The 19,231-nt window shown below is 38.6% G+C and overlaps 1 protein-coding gene across 1 annotated transcript in view; it reads right to left on the bottom strand.

Moving 5' to 3' along the window:
* The window catches only part of TM9SF3 (transmembrane 9 superfamily member 3), a 74,246-nt gene that overhangs the window by 21,041 nt on the left and 33,974 nt on the right, over positions 1-19,231 (bottom strand). Inside the window, exons 6-9 of the mRNA XM_066355797.1 lie at positions 16,636-16,767; positions 14,464-14,630; positions 8,717-8,811; positions 5,602-5,732 (exon numbers count right to left, since the gene is read on the bottom strand). Of these exons, the coding sequence (XP_066211894.1) occupies positions 5,602-5,732; positions 8,717-8,811; positions 14,464-14,630; positions 16,636-16,767 (525 nt within the window). The remainder of the gene's footprint in view (positions 1-5,601; positions 5,733-8,716; positions 8,812-14,463; positions 14,631-16,635; positions 16,768-19,231) is intronic.

Here is a 19,231-nt window from a genome sequence, read left to right as displayed (position 1 = left end):
CTTTCCTCTTACATCTCTCTAGATCAACAAGTAAATATTTTTAAAAATTAATAAAACTCTTGCCTGACCAGGTGGTGGTGCAGTGGATAGTACATCGGACTGTGATGCAGAGGACTCAGGTTCGAGACCCCAAGATTGCCAGCTTGAGTGCGGGTTCATCTGGTTTAAGCAAGGCTCACCAGCTTGGACCCAAGGTCGCTGGCTCGAGCAAGGGGTTACTCAGTCTGCTGTAGCCCCACGGTCAAGGCACATATGAGAAAGCAATCAATGAACAACTAAGGTGTCGCAAAGAAAAACTAATGATTGATGCTTCTCACCTCTCTCTGTTCCTGTCTGTCCCTATCTATCCCTCTCTCTGACTCTCTGTCTCCGTAAAAAAAAAAAAAAAAAAAAAAAAAAATTAATAAAACTCTTAAAAAATGCCATTTACAAAAAGTATTAAAATATGAACTATTTAGGAGTAAAGTCAACAGAAGATATACAAATCCTAAACACTAAGATCTAGAAAGTGTTGTAGAGAAGTTGTGTTCATTAGTCAAAAGCCTTTCTTTGACTTTGGGTGATGGGTACACAACATAATCAACAGTTCAAAAGCTATAGAAATGTTTACCTGAAACCTATGTACCCTTATTGATCAATGTCACCCCTTTAAATTTATTTTTCTAAATAAAATACTTTGAATATTATTAAGGTGTCAATTCTTCTCAAATTGAGCTATATAGATTCAATCCAATCCCACTCAAAATCCCAGCAGGCTTTTTGTCAAAATTAACATGCTAATTCTAAATTTTATATGGAAATGAAAAGAAATTTAAAAAGCCAAAACAACTTTGAATAAGAGTTCAAGACTTACAACTGTAAAGCTACAGTATCAAGACAGTGTGGTACTGGCATGAAAACAAAACAAATCAACCAATGAAACAGAACAGAAAATCCAGAAATAGATCTATACACAGATGGTCAATTGATTATCAACAAAAGTGCTTGCGCAATTCAGTGGAGAAAAGATCTTTTTAACCAATGGTGCTGAAACAACTGAAGAGCCATACATAAAAGAAAATCCTTGAAAAGACCTGGCCAGGTAGTTCAGTTGGTTAGAGCGCCTTTCCAACATGCCCAGGTTGTGGATTCGCTCCCCAGTCAGGGCACGTATATGAATCAACCAAGATGGCATGAATAGGTGAAAGAAATTGATGTATCTCTCTGTCTCTCGCCCTTCCTCTCTCTAAAAGTCAATTATAAAAATAAAAAACCTTGACCCTTAACTCACATTATATACAAAATTAACCACAAATGGATCATAGACCTATATTTAAGAGCTAAAACCATAAAATTTCTAGAAGAAAACACACAAAGAAAGCTTACTGCATTAGGTTTGGCAAAAGATTTCTTAAATAGGACTGAAAAGTACAAACTATAAAAGAATAAATCAGACCTCAAAATTAATTTGTTCTTCAAAGGACACTCTTAAGAGAATAAAAAAGACAAGCCAAAAAATGGGAGTATTTGCAAAATATGTATAAGACAAAGGTCTTATATCTACAATATATAAAGAACTCTTACCACTCAACAAGACAACCTATTAAAATATTGACAAAAGTTTGAATATTCAATAAAGAATATATGATATATGATGGCAAATAAGCATACAAAAATATCTTCAAAATGATTAGTCATTAGGGAAATGCAAATTAAAACCACAAGAAGACACCACTAGAATGGCTTACATGAAAAAAAAACAACTGACCATTATCAAATATCAAGATAATGTGGAGCAACTGGAGCTCTTTAATCTTGCTATGAAAATATCTTTACAAGATCCCTTTGTTTGCCTTAGCATTTGTCAACAGTTCAGGTCAGGTAATGGAGTTTTTCTAACACTGCTTTTATAGATCTTTATTATGCTTTTTTTTGCTTAAGTGTAGTGTAGTCTTCTCACCACCTTTAAGATCTCAAAATAGTGCCTATCCACTAATCTTGGTGTCTGTTTTTTCCTCCTTCCCAAAATTCTACGTCATTAATTTCATTTTTGAGGTCCTTCAATTCTCAAGCCATTTTCCCAGCCATGGCACAAAACTTGAGTCATGAGAGCATTTCCTTAAATATTTGTGAAATCTGATTTCCTAAAACCAAGGGTGTATTTTCTCATAATGTTCAAGATTCCTCTCCCATGCTAAAACAGGCCTTAAGGTGACAAATACAACATAGTTCATTCATGACCACGACCCGTTCCTTCTCCGTCATATTATATTCACTGAGACCAAAAAAAGGTACAGTGCATCTATCAGTGCATACTTAACTAAATAATATTATGAGTATAAAGGTTATATGTTCTTATGTTACCTTGCTTCTCTGAGTTTTAAAACTCTGCAACTTGGTTCTTTGTTCCCCGAAGGCCTACAATAACATCAAATTTAGGACCTGAGATTTCCAGCCCACAAAACACTTCACACCTAAAAAGTTTTCTTTAAAACATCTTAGCAAATCCTTCCTCATTCCCAAGAAACTCACGGGACCAAAAACTCTGGGTACAATACCTAAATCATTCTAGAACAAATTCCCAAAAGAAGCAGTCTAATTTCAAGTACACTCTCTCCCATTCTCTGTCATACCTTTGCCAGAGCACTGCAACTTCAGGAGTAACAGGTACGTTCATCTTTGGCCTAAAATTTCATATAAATGCTTTCTTATGTCTTCTTGTAATACTCTCTGACTCTAGACGCCATGCCTTCAATCTGATTACACTAGATATTATCTCAGATTATCACCACCACACTCTACCTATATTTATCTTTATTAAGCTGCTAACTTTGACTACTGTTCAACAAGTTTAATTTAACATGAACTTAATGGCTTTCATGTATAATTAGGTATACATAAGCAGAAAAGTTGATGTCCAAAGACAAACTTCACCCACTTTAAATCCTATTTGGGGCTGTTTCTAGTGATAGCAGTATTCTAATAAAACTCCAGATCCCAAGTGGGTGAAGCCCCGACTTCTGCTGGTAAAGTCTAACCTTTCACTAAGGTTAGACTAACCCTTAATTGTGGGATCTGTCAGAAAACAGAGAACGAGAGCGAACATCACCCAATAGCTACAGAAAGAGCTAAGGCCTGGGAAGAGTACATGGAAGAATGTGAAGATATTCAGTTAGTAGGGACGCTGGCTTCTCAGACACATGGTTTGTGAGGCTTTCAGTGGACAGATTCACTCCCAGAGGCTGGGACTACAATCCAGTTAACACTAGACAATGAGTTTCGAGCAAGATAGATAGATTGGCCTGGGATAAAGCCCTAGGTACCGAAATATTTTAAATTCCCAGGTGATTCTAATGTGTACACAGGATCAAGAACCATGGTGTTTATGAAAATATATAACCATATCCTTTATAATGTCAACAAGTCAAACAACTAAAAAGACAAATTTATGTCATTAAAATACTTAATGAACAGCTAGTCAAACAGTCTCAAGTTCTTAAATTTCACATTCTAAACAAGTTTTAATACTCTTAAAAGGAGAAAACTGTTATACTACACACCTGGTTAGAACTTGAGGCCAATGGCACGCCCTTAGCTCTGCATTCCTTCCTTCCTTCCAAATTAGATGTAAATTAAGAACATGAGATTGTAGGAGACTGCTAAGGGCCAACACCAGTCTTCCGTACATCAGAGATAACTGTATAAACCCCTACCTCAGCACAGTTTGACATTGTATTTTGATAATTAGTAATCACTAAGTTGTCTAAAGGCAAGTCACACTGAATATTAACATTCAAAACTCCATTTACTAAGTGGTAAAATTTATAATTTTAGTGAAACAAAGAGATTTTAAAATATAATATTCAAATCAAATCCAAAACTTTATAAGAAATAATGATTTTTATCTCTATAGTGGTGAAAAATATATTCCATACAGCTTTTTTGTGACTTGTAAAAGCACACTTGTTCACATATGCATGTACCTTCATTGAAAAGTTTTTAAAGAAAATGCTATTTATATATAGATGCTGATTTATAGCTCCCTGAAAAATAAAATTAAGAAATAAAAAAACATTTTATGCGGAAAATTATAATGAATCAGAACTCTAATTTTTAAAGCACTAAGCATATAATTTCGCTGGTCATCTTTCAGAAGGAACTTAACTCCCCTAAATGTACTTTCTGATGGCCTACAACTACTACGAAGCAAATTCTTTTCCAGTTCTGAATATAATTAAGTACTTTAACCTTTCCTAACCTTCATCACCTACTCTGGCTTGCAAAAAAATGTTTTCTGAAGCAATTTTCAAAAATATTCCCTACTAAAAAGTATTAAAGGCTTAGTAAAAATATATAGCAAGCGTCTTTTAAAAAGCTGGTCTGGACTCTGAAACAACCAAAATCATCTGGAATTTCTGTGAAACTATTTGGTAACTTCCACATAATAGAAAAAGAAAACAAGTCTAAAATTCAGAGAGACGTGGCTTCCAGCTACAGTTCTATTATTAACTATCTGCATGACCTTGACCATGATACTCAGCCTATCTGAGAAGCAGTGACCACTCTGCAACTTGTATATGTGTGTGTATGTGTGTATATGTGTGCACAAGTGTACATTAAAGCTAAAATCTACTCTAGACCTAAAATTCTGTTTCTAGGTAAAAGGTAACAACAGGAAGAATTTGGAGACCATGGATTAACCCTTTATAGCACCAGCATATCTGTGTTTTAGTTTTCATATATTTAAATAATTCTTAAAAATTTCAAAGTCTGCCTGACCAGGCGGTGGCGCAGTGGATACAGCGTCGGACTGGGATGTGGAAGATCCAGGTTCGAGACCCTGAGGTTGCCAGCTTGAGCATGGGCTCATCTGGTTTGAGCAAAGCTCACCAGCGTGGACCCAAGGTCGCTGGCTCAAGCAAGGGGTTACTCAGTCTGCTGTAGGCCCACGGTCAAGGCACATATGAGAAAGCAATCAATGAACAATTAAGGTGTCGCAACGAAAAACTAATGATTGATGCTTCTCACCTCTCTCTGTTCCTGTCTGTCTGTCCCTGCCTATCCCTCTCTCTGACTCTCTCTCTGTCTCTGTTAAAAAAAAAAACATTCAAAGTCTGTGACTAAAGGTTACAATATATGAAAAGATTTTAATATCTATAGCAACATATATTACCAATATTAATATAAATGCCTAATGAGGTTCTAAAAATACTATTCTATTCCTGAAATAAAAAGTACTATAGAGAAGCTTCACTTCCTACCCTTACACTCATCTATCACTTTAAAACATCCATGTTTCTTGATGTGACATTATTCCATCTCTGAAATATATTTACCAGTTTCACTCATCTCTTTAAAAGATTAGTGTTCTCTTCTGTCATAGTTAAAAGACAGGCTTTTACTTTACTGGTTCACAGAATCAAGGAAATAAAAGGGCAACTGCAGGTTTACACTTAACTAGAATTATGCGGAGACTAACAAGAACTTCCTCCTTCATCTCACTTTCTAGGACTGGGTGAAGACTGGCTGCAATTATTAATAGAAGTATGTTAAAGACATAGCAAGCCTCGTATCAGAATGCTTACACTTGTTCAGTTTAAAAGTATGACTCAAGCAACTTACCATTGTTCCAAAAGGAATGGCTCTTGAAGCATGGTAATAAATGGCTATAAAATTGATGAAGAAGGCAGTGCCACACACCATAGCTGGGATAAGGAACGCCCCAATGAACATCTGCTTTATCCATCTCCGTCCTGGAAGAGAGAGGAGACTATGGAAATCAGAGAGATAGACAGACAGGCATTTATATTAATGTTTAAAAGCTAATGATTTCGTTCCAAATTATTTATATTTTTAAAGTAAAAAACTTGCGATGTGATATCCTAAATACTATTCCAAAACAATGGCTAGTAAAGACCAGTCCAGCTAGTCAAGTATGCCTAATGGAAACACACTTTTAGCAGTGGGTGTACTGGCAAAGAGCCATGAACTGCAGTAGAATATTCTGGTGTTCTGTCCTGATTCTGCCACTGACTGCTATAAACTTTGGTAAGCCACTCAATCTTTTGGGGCTGCAAGTCTGCCTAGAAGAGTGTATTCCAACTGTCGCCTGGGGTTCTGGAGCTTCTTGGAAGTGCCCATGGAGTCACTGGTGGAAGAAGAGCCCAGGTCCATAAGCCCTGCTTCAACCAGAACAGAACAAGTCCATTTTTAACAGTTTTACACACTGGGGTTTCAGGGAAGCTTCACTGGAAAAGAGGGTTCCTCTGCTTAAAAAAAAACAAACTAAAAAACCCATGGGTTACATAGTCCCTAAATTTACACTTAGCCCTTTAATTATGATTATAATTATATATGTAAATTTATTTCTCTGTTTTAAAAGGAAAAAACAATAAAATGTGCTTCAAGAGCTCTGTCAGTAATTAGAACTACAGATTTATAAGTTTTATTATTTCTTTGCACCTCTTTCTATTGCCAAAATTCTATGTGGTGAGCACCTGTTATTTAAAAAATGAAGGGAAGGCATTTTCAAACTATGTAATTAAAAATTGTAAACCAATTTCAGTGACCAAGCAAGCATCGAGGTGCCGTCTTCCTAATACAGCGGATGCACAAGGCAGTGGGAGCGTCGGCCCGTTGCTTGGGAACGAGCTGTGAAGGTTTAACACTGCGTCACTATTAAGAGTCAGCCTCTCAACCAGAAGCATAAGGACCCAAATAAAAAATGCTAGAGGAAAAATAAGCGATAACCTAACTTTTGCTTTTTTCTATATAAGGTTCTTTTTAAATATCTGCCTCAGAATTACTACTCCAAATCTTGACAATTCTCCAGAAAAACACCTAGATTCTGAAATTTCTCCTTTATTTAACTTCTTTCTCAGTAAGTTTCAAGAACCCCTCCTTTCCAAACTGATACTCACCATTTCAACAACACCCCAAAAAGGATAGCAACTAAAGAATGTTATGGTTAATTTTTCCTATTTAATTCCAAGTCATTCCTGGCATTTTCTTTTCTTGCACTTTCCATTATTTCCTCAGATTCAGACAAGTATTAATAATTTCCATATTCAACTCTACCTCTTTCCCTCCAACAGTCCCAAAGAATTCCACCTACATTCCACTGGGTACAATCATGGTCCAGGAATCCACACTGTAGTGATTCCTACCATTCCACATGCCCTCGGCGACTCTGCTCCAGTCCCAGGCCGCCCCCCCCCGGCTTCAGACTGGGCTGGAGCATTACCCAGTGCACTGTGGCCAGGTGAAGACCCTGAGGTTCACTGTAGTTCAAATCCTGAGATGACTCTGAAAATGCCTGATTCTCTGGAATGACCTCTACACTAACTTGGTTTTTAAGGCTAGTTCAGACAAAATATCAGGACATGATCAGACCTCTTTGGGACACTCTCAATCAGCAATACCTTTAGATTATTCTTGTAAGATTTGACACATCTAGGGGCTTTAGTCTGAACTCTGTCAGCTTTCAAACATAAGTACAGTCAAGTTTGGCTGGGCGTTCTTATCTTAAAACGTCTAAAAGCAAATTTATATTCAAGTAGGAATAAATTTCTCATTTTAAATAAATCTGTTTCTGCTGGGGCAACTTTTCTGGGGCTCAAAAACGGTAAAAAGTCTCAGCCTAACTAGTTTCCAGGTCTAATTCAAAGTAGAAGTTGCCTCAGGAATCATTTCCTTAGGATAGTAGTCATGTAGGATAGATAAGACTCGTTTCTTCCTATCTGGAGGTAGAATGTAGAGACCGAATGCCTCACTGAAATACTCAGGAATTCATAATGATACTGCCTCAAGCAATCCAAAGAATTACCAATACTGAAAACTCAGACCACATTAAGTCTAGTAGGACCAATAAAAAAAATGGTAAACCAGATATCCTGAAGGAATTTTAAATGATTCTATGCTCTGAGCTTCTCTAACCTGTAAGTCTGATCTACTAAAGAAGACAGGATCCCCGAATGCTAACAGAGGGATGAGTTGGGAAAATCACATTTGGAAGTCTCATCCTTAGGAATATAATTTTAAGGTCTTTCAACAATCCTTTATTTATAACCTGAAAAGTGCAAATCTACTACTTTCAGCACTTTGCTGACTCCAGATAGTTACAGAGAAAACAAAGAACTTAAGGACCCTTAAATGCCATCACAGAAAAAAAACAAGTACCCTTGTGTCATCCATCAATCTCACATCATTCCAAGTCACAACAGTAGAAGAAGCAAGGAAGTATTTAAGATGAAGTGCTCTTAGCAAAAGATTGTGACAGAGTAACTGAAATCTTTGTGCAGGGTCTTTTGATAAATATTTAAGAGTCAAAAGAAATAAAGAGCTTTTCTATTCTTCCACTGTCCAGATGCTTTATCTATAAACCATAAACATGTCAACTAAAAAGCTATACATTCTATGAAGAGGCTTCTCATGAAGCACACGTAGGGAGCCAGGCACCTCAAAGCCAAGCAACTTAAATATACTCTCTCCTACATGTTCCTCAGTCTAACTGCGCAGTAGACAGTGGAGATAATCTATAAAATGTTCACGATTTAGGCAATAAAATGCAAGGATTCCATAAAAGCAAGATAGATCACATAATAAATTTGGAGATTATGTGAAATGGGATAGCAAAAATTTTTACAATGCCTGTATTGCCCATTTTAAATTCCAAATACCTGACTGTAAAATATTAGCATGTATAATTAAAAATACAAAGTGATAACTCATAAGTTACCTCCTTGTCTAGCATACAGACTTCCTCCAAAATAACCATTCACTGGAGATGTAGCAGCATAGACAAATATGGCTGTACTGAGCATTGATCCTCTCCTAAAAAGGTAAAAAGACATATAAGATAAATTGAAGCCAACAATTCAAAGAACATATCATATAGCCTAAACAAATTAACACTAGTTTAATTTCAAAGATAAATTTAACAGGAACACAAAAATATCATCCTGGACTGCAAAGGATCTCAAAAGGTTGCCTAGAATGAATTTCCAGTTTAAATAGCACCTGAATGATACAAGCTGATCTTCATTTTCTTAAAATCTGCAGTTAAATTTCATAGTGTATTCTAAAGAAATACAGGGGTGGGGCAAAAGTAGGTTTACAGTTTTTTTGTATGGAAAATAATACAATAATTAATAAATAATAACATAAGGATAAACTCTGTGTTTTCCATACTCACAAGTATAAACCTACTTTTGCCCAACCTCTAGTTTACATTATCTGGCAAAAATATTAGAAGCTGGCACTAAAATTGTTTTGCAACCCTGTGAATCAATCACATCATATGGAAGAAGATATTCATCTGTTAAGAAAAATAATTAGAATATTCCTCTTTATAATTTAACTGCTTAAGATTCTTGCCAGCTGATAGAAATAAAATGTAAGTAGTATAATCTATACTAGTGCTATTACTTTAAGTGGTATAACACTAAGACTTCTCTTGTTTAGTTTTCCTTATATTGTTAAAAAAATTTTTTAAAAACCCACTGGTCCACAAAAAACATTACCTCAGATAAACAATTTCTAACCACCTCTTGCAATGATATCTAGAAAATTCAGACCAACCCTCTGGAGTAAAACTAGGCAATAATTTTTAAATGCCTAACTGCAAAGAGAAGTATTAAATGATAACAGTATCATTTCCCATAATATAGAAATGTATTTAACCCACTAACAATAAAGACCAATTCTGAATCTCATTATAACTAGGAAGGTAAAATATGTTCTAGATATAAAAAATACTAGAAATTCTATCTATAAATAGTACATACAACTTTGTCAGTGTGAGCTACAGAATATTCTTTTTAAAAGAATCTACAAGAACATCATACTAATATGTGCATGCCCTGGCCGGTTGGCTCAGCGGTAGAGCGTCGGCCTAGCGTGCGGAGGACCCGGGTTCGATTCCCGGCCAGGGCACATAGAAGAAGCGCCCATTTGCTTCTCCACCCCTCCGCCGCGCTTTCCTCTCTGTCTCTCTCTTCCCCTCCCGCAGCCGAGGCTCCATTGGAGCAAAGATGGCCCGGGCGCTGGGCATGGCTCTGTGGCCTCTGCCTCAGGCGCTAGAGTGGCTCTGGTCGCAATATGGCGACGCCCAGGATGGGCAGAGCATCGCCCCCTGGGGGGCAGAGCACCGCCCCTGGTGGGCGTGCCGGGTGGATCCCGGTCGGGCGCATGCGGGAGTCTGTCTGACTGTCTCTCCCTGTTTCCAGCTTCAGAAAAATGAAAAAAAAAAAAAAAAATATGTGCAGTAGGAGAATATATTTTCATAAATTAAGCATATTCTTGGTAATTATTATTCTATACCACTGTCCACCTGTGTAGAATACAAAGACATCATATATACTTGAAATATGTAGCACTCCTCTGCTCAAATAACTATGCTCAATTTCTTAAAATGGAAGCATAACAGTTAAAGCATTACAACTGTAAGGTATTTTTCCCCGCCGAGGAAGAAGGAAGGGCATAGCATAGCCACAAAGTGTGGAATAGTAAAAGCTTTATTTAGTACAGCGCTTCCCAGACGATGTTCTATGGCCCGGGGACAGAGGCCAGAGAAGTCGCATGGATGAAACCGTGTGGGGGATATTTAAGGGGCCGTCTAGGGTGGAGGCGAGTTGATATGACCTGGCGAAATCTCACTGGCTGGCAGATGTCGCTCTTTTCCAAAAAACCTCTGGGAAGTTTCTTTTGGTGGGCAGTTCTAGCCAAAGTTCCCAGGTCTGGTTCCTCATGTGACCTTTCCCATTGCCCACTGACCTTACAACAATATTTCATTTCCATCAAGATAGAGCTAAATATAAATGTGGTAGTAAATAAGAATGTGTCATTCCCATGTTTAAAAGATCACAGGTCCCAAAGTCAGTTTTAAAAGCCAAATTAGTTTTTTTCAAGAACTCAATTAAACAATGCCAGCATTCATTTATTCCTTCCAGACTATACCATTAACAATTTCAACACATTTTCTGTTTATAACTGGGTATGTAAGGCTGTAAGGCTGACATAGGCTAACAATGCTGAAAACTGAAAGGTTGCTTCAGTCTAAGACCAATCTAAAAGAAGTCTTTTTTTTTAAGATGTGAAAGAGAGAGGGAGGGAGAGAGGGAGGGAAGCATCAACTTGTAGTTGCTTCACTTTAGGTGTTCACTGATTGCTTCCTCGTATGTGGAAGTTCAAAACTGGGCAAGTCCGGGGTTTTGAACCAGCGACCTCAGTGGTCCAGGTCGACAGTTTATCCACTGCACCACCAGAGGTCAGGCTGCCAGAAGTCTTAATATCAGCACAGAGGTTTCAAAATGGCTGCTCATGTCACTGAGAGTCCAAAATAACTACCAGAAATTTAAGCTTGCAGTCCCCAGAAACATTTCCACTGCATGGAAATGTATCAGTCGCAATCAGTCATAGTTCTAAAAATCAGACATACCCTTAACCTCTTCATTCTTTGGGCATTTCCTACCCAAAATAGACCATTTTCATCTACACTGCACAATCTGTTGAGGCAGGCAGCCGTCCTCCTTGTTCCTCTCTCCAAGACTAAAAGGAGAGCTGCTGAGGAGATGCTTTCCCTACACCTACCACCTCACCACCCATCCACAGAGCAGCGTGGCGGCGAATGCTCCGGGCCTCGCCGTGCCTTCCCAAACACTATGCCCTCTTAGGAGTTCATATCACAGTGATGGGCCTCGCTCCGATGATGACCCTCCACCTACCTAAATATTCTTTTCTGCTGATTGCTATGGTCATCTCTGAGGCAAAATGATTTTCACATGTCACGTTATCCGCTTTTTATCCTTTAGAATCAATACCACTCTGGAGCAATTCTTACAAATTTTAGGTGCAAGGTTTTCATGTTCTCATTTTATATTTTTATTATCTCTATTCTCATTTCCACAGCATAGCCAATTAAGAGACAAATTCTGGAGTAAGAGTACCTAGGGTCAAATCCCAGCTTACTAACACCCCTTACAAACAGCTGTGTGATCTCAAATTAGTAAACCTTTATTATATTTACTTTTTTCACCTGTAGAATAAATAGTCTCTTCACAGGGCTGATGTGAGGATTAAAAGAGCTAATGTGTATAAAGCACTTAACATGGAACCTCAATGTTAGTCACTTTGATATCATAGTAACATTCATAGCTCTCGTACTGAAAAGCAACTGAGTATATTCACTTCAAATAAGCACAACACAGAACCACCATCGATAGTAATAGACTAAAATGACAATGCATGTCTTGTCTATTAATACCATCTATTAGAAGCAGTTTCTTATTTCTCTATAAGTAGAAGAGCTGTTCTATTAAAAATGAATTGCCCCCCTGGCAGGTTGGCTCAGGAGTAGAGCGTCAGCCCAGCGTGTGGAAGATTCGGGTTCAATTCCCAGACAGGGCATACAGGAGAAGCGCCCATCTGCTTTTCCACCCTTCCCCCTCTCCTTTCTCTCTCTCTCTTCCCCTCCCACAGCCAAGGCTCCACTGGAGCAAAGTTGGCCTGGGTGCTGAGGATGGCTCCATGGCCTCCACCTCAGGTGCTGGAATGGCTCTGATAGTGGTGGAGCAATGCCCCAGAGGGGCCAAGCACCGCCCCCTGGTGGGCATGCCGGGTGGATCCCAGTCTATCTGTCTGCTCCCCCCCCCCCGCCCCCCGCCAGCTTCTCACTTCAGAAAAATACAAAAAAAAAAAAAAAAAAAAAGAATTGCCAAAATTATAATACTACATTTGAAAAGAAACAAAGCAAAAAGTTGGTTTCTAGGAGAGGTTACCCACTAGTACATGAGTAAGACTGTGGTCAGTATCAATTCGGAAGTGATGAATTTAATCCAGTATTTAATGTAAAGCATGACTTCTTGGTAGATTTGAAATGTTTTTGTTGTTTTTAGGATTTAGTTCATCTGAAATATATTCTAAAATATGAACTAACAAGAATACTGAAGTTTAAGTTTTGGTAAATTATTTTAAAGTTTACACAGTAAATAAACTGCAAAGGTTACATTAAATACAACACAAACTACTAAAGAGAAATAGCTTTGTTGAAAAATACACATTCACGTTAGTTCAATAATAAGCACGGATTGGCTACCTTCCACATGCAAAGTTCTTTAAGTAGGTACTTTGAGAATTCAAAGATAAGTTAAAACCCAGTCCTTGCTCTCAAAGAGCTTATTTTCTAGTGGAAAAAACAGCAACTGAGTATAAATATTTAATATATAACTAAAGAGCCATTCTTTTGGCAACATTTTATTGTTAGTCTGCCAAATGCCAAGTATATGTAGGAAAGAATGCATTGTAAATGGAAATAGAGGTATAAAATATAACCAGAGACAAGTGTCATTCTGATTGAGGACTTCATGGGGCAGCATCCAAAGTGCCTGAATTATAACTTCTGCCACCCTGGTTCTGAGTATGTTTGCTACTTTGAAGTTATGGCTCTCTGAACATAAGGTTATAGGACCAATCCATAGAGACCTGAGATCTTTGTACAAATACTATTCTCATAATCTAAAAACCTCAAATGAAGAATTTATTGCACCCTGGCCGGTTGGCTCAGTGATAGAGCATTAGCCCGGTGTACGGAAGTCCTGGGTTTGATTCCCAGTCACAGCACACAAGGAGAAGCGATCATCTGCTTCTCCACCCCTCCTCCTCTCCCTTCTCTCTATATATATCTCTTCTCCTCCTACAGCCATGGCTCAGCTGGAACAAACTGGCCCCAGGCACTGAGGATGGCTCCATGACATCGCATCAGGCACTAAAATAGCTCGGTTGCAGAGCAATGGAGCAACGGCCTCACATGAGCAGAGCATCTCCCTATAGGGGGCTTCCGGGTAAATCCCAGTCAGGGCGCATGCAAGAGTCTGTCTCTCTGCCTCCCTGCTTTTCACTTAATAAAAAATAAAGTAAAATTAAAAAAAGAATTTCTTGCAACAGGTTTTGATCATAAAGGAAAAATGTACCAGAAGCCACAAAGACAGGGTAAGAAATTACCTAATTATTTTTCTAACCTTATGTGCCTTCTACAATACTCTTTACACCATTATTTACAATGCTTTCTTCTGCTCTATAGGGAGGCTCCCAGTATTGGAGGTTAAATGTGAAGAACTAATTCAGTAACTGTGAAAGCCTTGTGCTTCTTATGAAGATCTAACTGGATCTTCAGCTTTCAAAAAAAAAAAAATGCCTATTCACTTTGTCAAACAATTTTGGGCAATAAGTAACTCTGCTCATATCTCTAATGAGACATAACCTTTATAATCAAACAAAATGTTCAGTAAGGCTAGCAGGTGTTAGCATGTAACAAAAAAATATACTTATAGCTGAAGATTATTGTACATTATTTAATTTGTCTGCAATGACATTTCTGCTATTTAAATTCTAAGAACTGAAATAAACAAATATTTCATTATGATTGACTTAAAAGTTTCCAATGATTAAAACTATTAAAGAAAAAAGTAATAAAGTATAAGTACTTACTCTGTATATAAATCTTCTATCATTGCAACAATAATAACAATGAGAGACACAGCAAATATCTGACATCCAGAACCAATGAGAGAGGAAAATATCAGTGGATGACTTGATGGTCTAAAGACATCTCCATGTACCTGCTTCCATCCATACTCATCTCCTAGGTCTCTATCCTAAATACAAAAATAGGTAGAGAAAAGAGAAAATCATTCAGAAGGAAATTAAAATACAGAAACCAGGTTTTTATATAACTTTTAAAATTATAAAATTATATAACTTTTAAAATTATAAAAGTTTTATAATTACAATTGTAAGTTTCCTCTCTCCAAACTTATAGCCATTTAGAGAGGTTCAAGATATTGAAAAAAGAAACTTTAAAATAATCACTGCCCTAAGGGACTCCAAATATTTGGAGGGGGAAAAGGAAGAATAAAGAAAAAGAAAAGAAAATAATCACTGCCCTAGTTTTACTGAGGCCCAAAAAGGTGTTTCCCAGTTGTGCTCAGAAAAATCTCAAAGAATGGAAGAAGAAAATGGTCTATGAGCAAAAAGAAGTTCAAATTGGGAGAACAGCACATCGATTCTTTTAATATTACTTTCAGACACTATTCATCATTTACTTCATGACTGGCTCATAAATGACCAGGGGCCAGGTGGAGAAGAGTATCAAAACCAGTACTGAGCCTGACCAGGCGGTGGTGCAGTGGATAGAGCGTTGGACTGGGATGCGGAAGGACCCAGGTTCGAGACCACAAGGTCGCCAGCTTGAGCGTGGGCTCACCAGTTTGAGCCCAAGGTACTGGCTCCAGCAAGGGGTTACTCAGTCTGCTGAAGGCCCGCGGTCAAGGCACACATGAGAAAGCAATCAATGAACAACTAAGCAGTCACAATGCGCAAGGAAAAACTAATGATTGATGCTTCTCCTCTCTTCGTTCCTGTCTGTCTGTCCCTATCCCTCTCTCTGACTCTCTCTCTGTCTCTGTAAAAAAATAAATAAATAAAATGACACTGTCTTTAAAAAAAAAAAAGCCAGTACTGAGCGCCCTAACAATGTCTTTTATAGCCTGGAACCTAAGAAAACATATGGGGAAAATATCGGATAGTTAAATAGTATTTTTTTTTCTTTTTCTGTTTTGAGAGAGAGAGAGAAGACAGAGAGAGAGAGAGAGAGAGAGAGACTAACGGACAGGAAGGGTGAGAGATGAGAAACATCAACTCACAGTTGTGTCACTTTAGTTGTTCATTGATTGCTTCTTATACGTGCCTTGACGGGGGCAGGGGGTGCCCTCCAGCCAAGCCAGTAACCCTCTTGCTCAAGTTAGCAACCTTGGACTCAAGCCAGCAACCATGGGATCATGTCTATGATCCCACACTCAAGCCAGATGAGCCTGTGCTCAAGCTGGCAACCTCAAGGTTTCAAAGCTGGCTCCCCAGTGTCCCAGGTCAAAGCCATCTATCCACTGTGTCACCACTAGTCAGGCAATAATAGCAACTTTTAATAAATGGTATTTTAAAAAAGAGATTTGGTTTTTCCTTTTCAACCTAAGTAAGCAAGTATCTAAAACAGTGTTTTTAAAGAAATATCAGTCTCTCACAATAATCTGTTTTGGGGGGAGGCAGATGCTGGTCAGATATGTTTGAGAAGTACCAAACATTTTATCTAGCCTCTGATACTTCATAATGCACATTAACTTACTAAAATGTAAATCTGTTTAACAGTTTCCCAACTTACTTACAGATGGAGTATATCTATATAGAATAGCCATTAACATCCTACAGAATACATTTTCTTCCTCACAACATTGTTCTATAATTTTGTAAAAAAATTTAGAAGACAACCCCGACCTATTAAACTAAAGGTAAATTAAACCTTCTGCTCCATCTCTGAATTTTATGCAATATTTAACAGTATTAGATGCCAACACAGGTCTACAACCTCCTAGCTGCAATTTTGAAATCAAAAGCTCTAAAAACTGAAAGTTTCTTTCATAAGTTTGACATATCCTTATTTCATGCAAAACTTGAACTGAAACCCCTGAGAATTCTACACTTTTATAAAGCCAAAAAATTCTGAATTCTGAAACCCATCTGATCTCAAGACTGTGTACCTACATTCCAATATTTAAAAGAATACTGAGTTAAACTGTTTTATAAATACAATATAAAAGTTTTGCTTACCATGTCATCCATTTCTTCTTCTTTACTGTATCGGGCATAATCTTTTCTTAAAGTTCTCATTAAAATCATTGAAACTAAGCCCACCAAGAAGATAACCATCATGAAGGAGTTGAAAATTGAAAACCAATGAATCTAAAATAATAGAAAATAAAATATGGGTACATAAAACGTCAGTCACAAATTTCACAGGTTCCATGATGACCACAGGATATTAATGTAAAAAAACTTTTACGTAAAAAATCCAAACTTCAGACACACTGGGGATGAGTTTTCACTATACAAACTTGACAGTAAACTTCAGATGCACAAAAGCATGATGTTGTTATATAGATTGTTACAGTCAAACTTATTATACAAATAATGTACAATTTGGTTATATAGCATATGCTATTCAGTAGAACAGAGAAAGGACATGGGGCTTTAAAGTCAAACAGGCCTGGGTAGCCCAGGCTCTGCCAATTTCTAGCTTTGTGACCCCAATTTTCCTATATCAAAAATGAATGAAATAATACTACTTCATGTTTACATGGTTTAATAACATATGAAAAAAGTACGGCACCATGTCTGGCACAGACCAGTAAATAATAAATGTTAGTTCCCTTCCCTCTAACTGATCAACAATGAGCTGAAAATCCCCTTAGAACACCAAGACTAAACCATCAGAGCCGGCCACCCTGGGCGCAGGCCACCTTCCTGCATGATCTGCTTCACCTCCAGCTCGTCCTCTCCGCTCCCTCGTCATCATCGTCCACTCCTTTCCAAGTTAGCTACCCACAGTGCAGAGAACACTGAGGGAACCCCTGGTTTCATAATGTTCCCAAGGCTCTGGGCTTTGATTTCACCCACACGTGTCACAAAATTATGTCCAGATACTGGTTCATATAATCGCGATTACTGCATCTCTGAGTGCATCTCAGAGCCAAGTGCATCTGGCTTCAACCAGGTCTGTGGCACTGTACAGTGATTCCTCTATATTTTAATTCCCAAAAGTTCCTTAGGAATCGATCCAAAACTTCTCTCTTTGAGGCCCCAATTCCATTTATTTTCCTGTTTATCCTCCAGCCTTTTATTCCTCCTGTCAACCTCCTAGAAGTTGTTTCTCCTCTTAATTCAATCTTCCCACTAGGCTCTAGTTAGTCTCTTCTAACCCTCGAGGTGTTTTCCCCCTCTCACAGTGCACCCCTGAACTCGCACCTTTCTCCAACATCAGCAACCTCCACAGGTCCCTCCCAATAACAGTATCTACTCCCTAGGCTTGTTACAGTACAAGGTTTAAGCAAGATAACGAGTGTAAAGCATATAGTGTCTGACACATAATAAAACACTAACAATACTTTTATAAGTTGTTATTACAATTATCATCTTTTAAAGCATCTGCTTGATCATTTGTTCACTCACTGTTTCAATCTTCTTACCTCCCTCCTTTCAACACCAACACTTTTCAAATAAAGAGACTACAGATTCTACTACCCTCAGTTACTCCTAAATACAATACCATCTCATTTTGCCCCACAAACATCTCTCAGAGGCCTGCAATAAACTTCTAAACGATTTAGTGGTCAGTTAGCTGCCCCCACTCTCCCTGCTCTCCTGCCATGCCTGACCATGCTCACACTGTCCATCCCGCTTCACTGACTGCTGCTCCTCCCACCCTCTGTGAACTTTTCCAAAAGCTCCAGTCTTGGTACCCTGCAGAGCCTTCCTCCTGCCCTCAGAACTTTTAACTAGCATTCCAATGATGATGGCAACGCCCTCTGCCACCAACCCCCAGCCTGCCCCAAATCTCTAGCCCTCTTCCTCATTCAGGTCTCAGACCTTTGCTAACTACGATCACTGCCACTTGAATGCCTTTGTGGAATTTCAGACTGCCCTAAAGTAAACTATTCATCTTCTGCCTCACGTATAACAACTCGCTTTCTTTTATTTTTTTACAACTCGGTTCTGATTTATAACTTCTGCTAATGACACTAACATTTGGCTTTGAAAATCTGATATTATCTCTGGTTCTTCCTTCTTAATCTTTCCCTGTAATGATTAGGCTTTTCTTTTTCCTTCAAAATGTCTCTCTCTTTTTTTTTTTTTGTATTTTTCTGAAGTTGGAAACCGGGATAGACAGTCAGACAGACTCCCACATGCGCCCGACCGGGATCCACCCGGCACGCCCACCAGGGGCGACGCTCTGCCCACCAGGGGACGATGCTCTGCCCCTCCGGGGGCGGGGCGTCGCTCTGTTGCGACCAGAGCCACTCTAGCGCCTGGGGCAGAGGCCAAGGAGCCATCCCCAGCGCCCGGGCCATCTTTGCTCCAATGGAGCCTCGGCTGCGGGAGGGGAAGAGAGAGACAGAGAGGAAGGAGAGGGGGAGGGGTGGAGAAGCAGATGGGCGCGCCTCCTGTGTGCCCTGGCCGGGAATCGAACCTGGGACTTCTGCACGCCAGGCCGACGCTCTACCACTGAGCAAACCGGCCAGGGCCTCAAAATGTCTCTTGTATCTATTCCTCTCCGTTCCAACGCCATCACCTCACACCCTAATAGTTTTAATGGCCTCCTAGTTGGCCTTCTTTATCTCGCCTTCCTTTCAATCTGTTCTATAAAAAT

Source organism: Saccopteryx leptura, chromosome 13 (assembly GCF_036850995.1).
Source record: "Saccopteryx leptura isolate mSacLep1 chromosome 13, mSacLep1_pri_phased_curated, whole genome shotgun sequence".
Lineage (NCBI taxonomy): Eukaryota > Metazoa > Chordata > Mammalia > Chiroptera > Emballonuridae > Saccopteryx > Saccopteryx leptura.
This window is presented reverse-complemented; position numbering and strand designations above follow the sequence as displayed.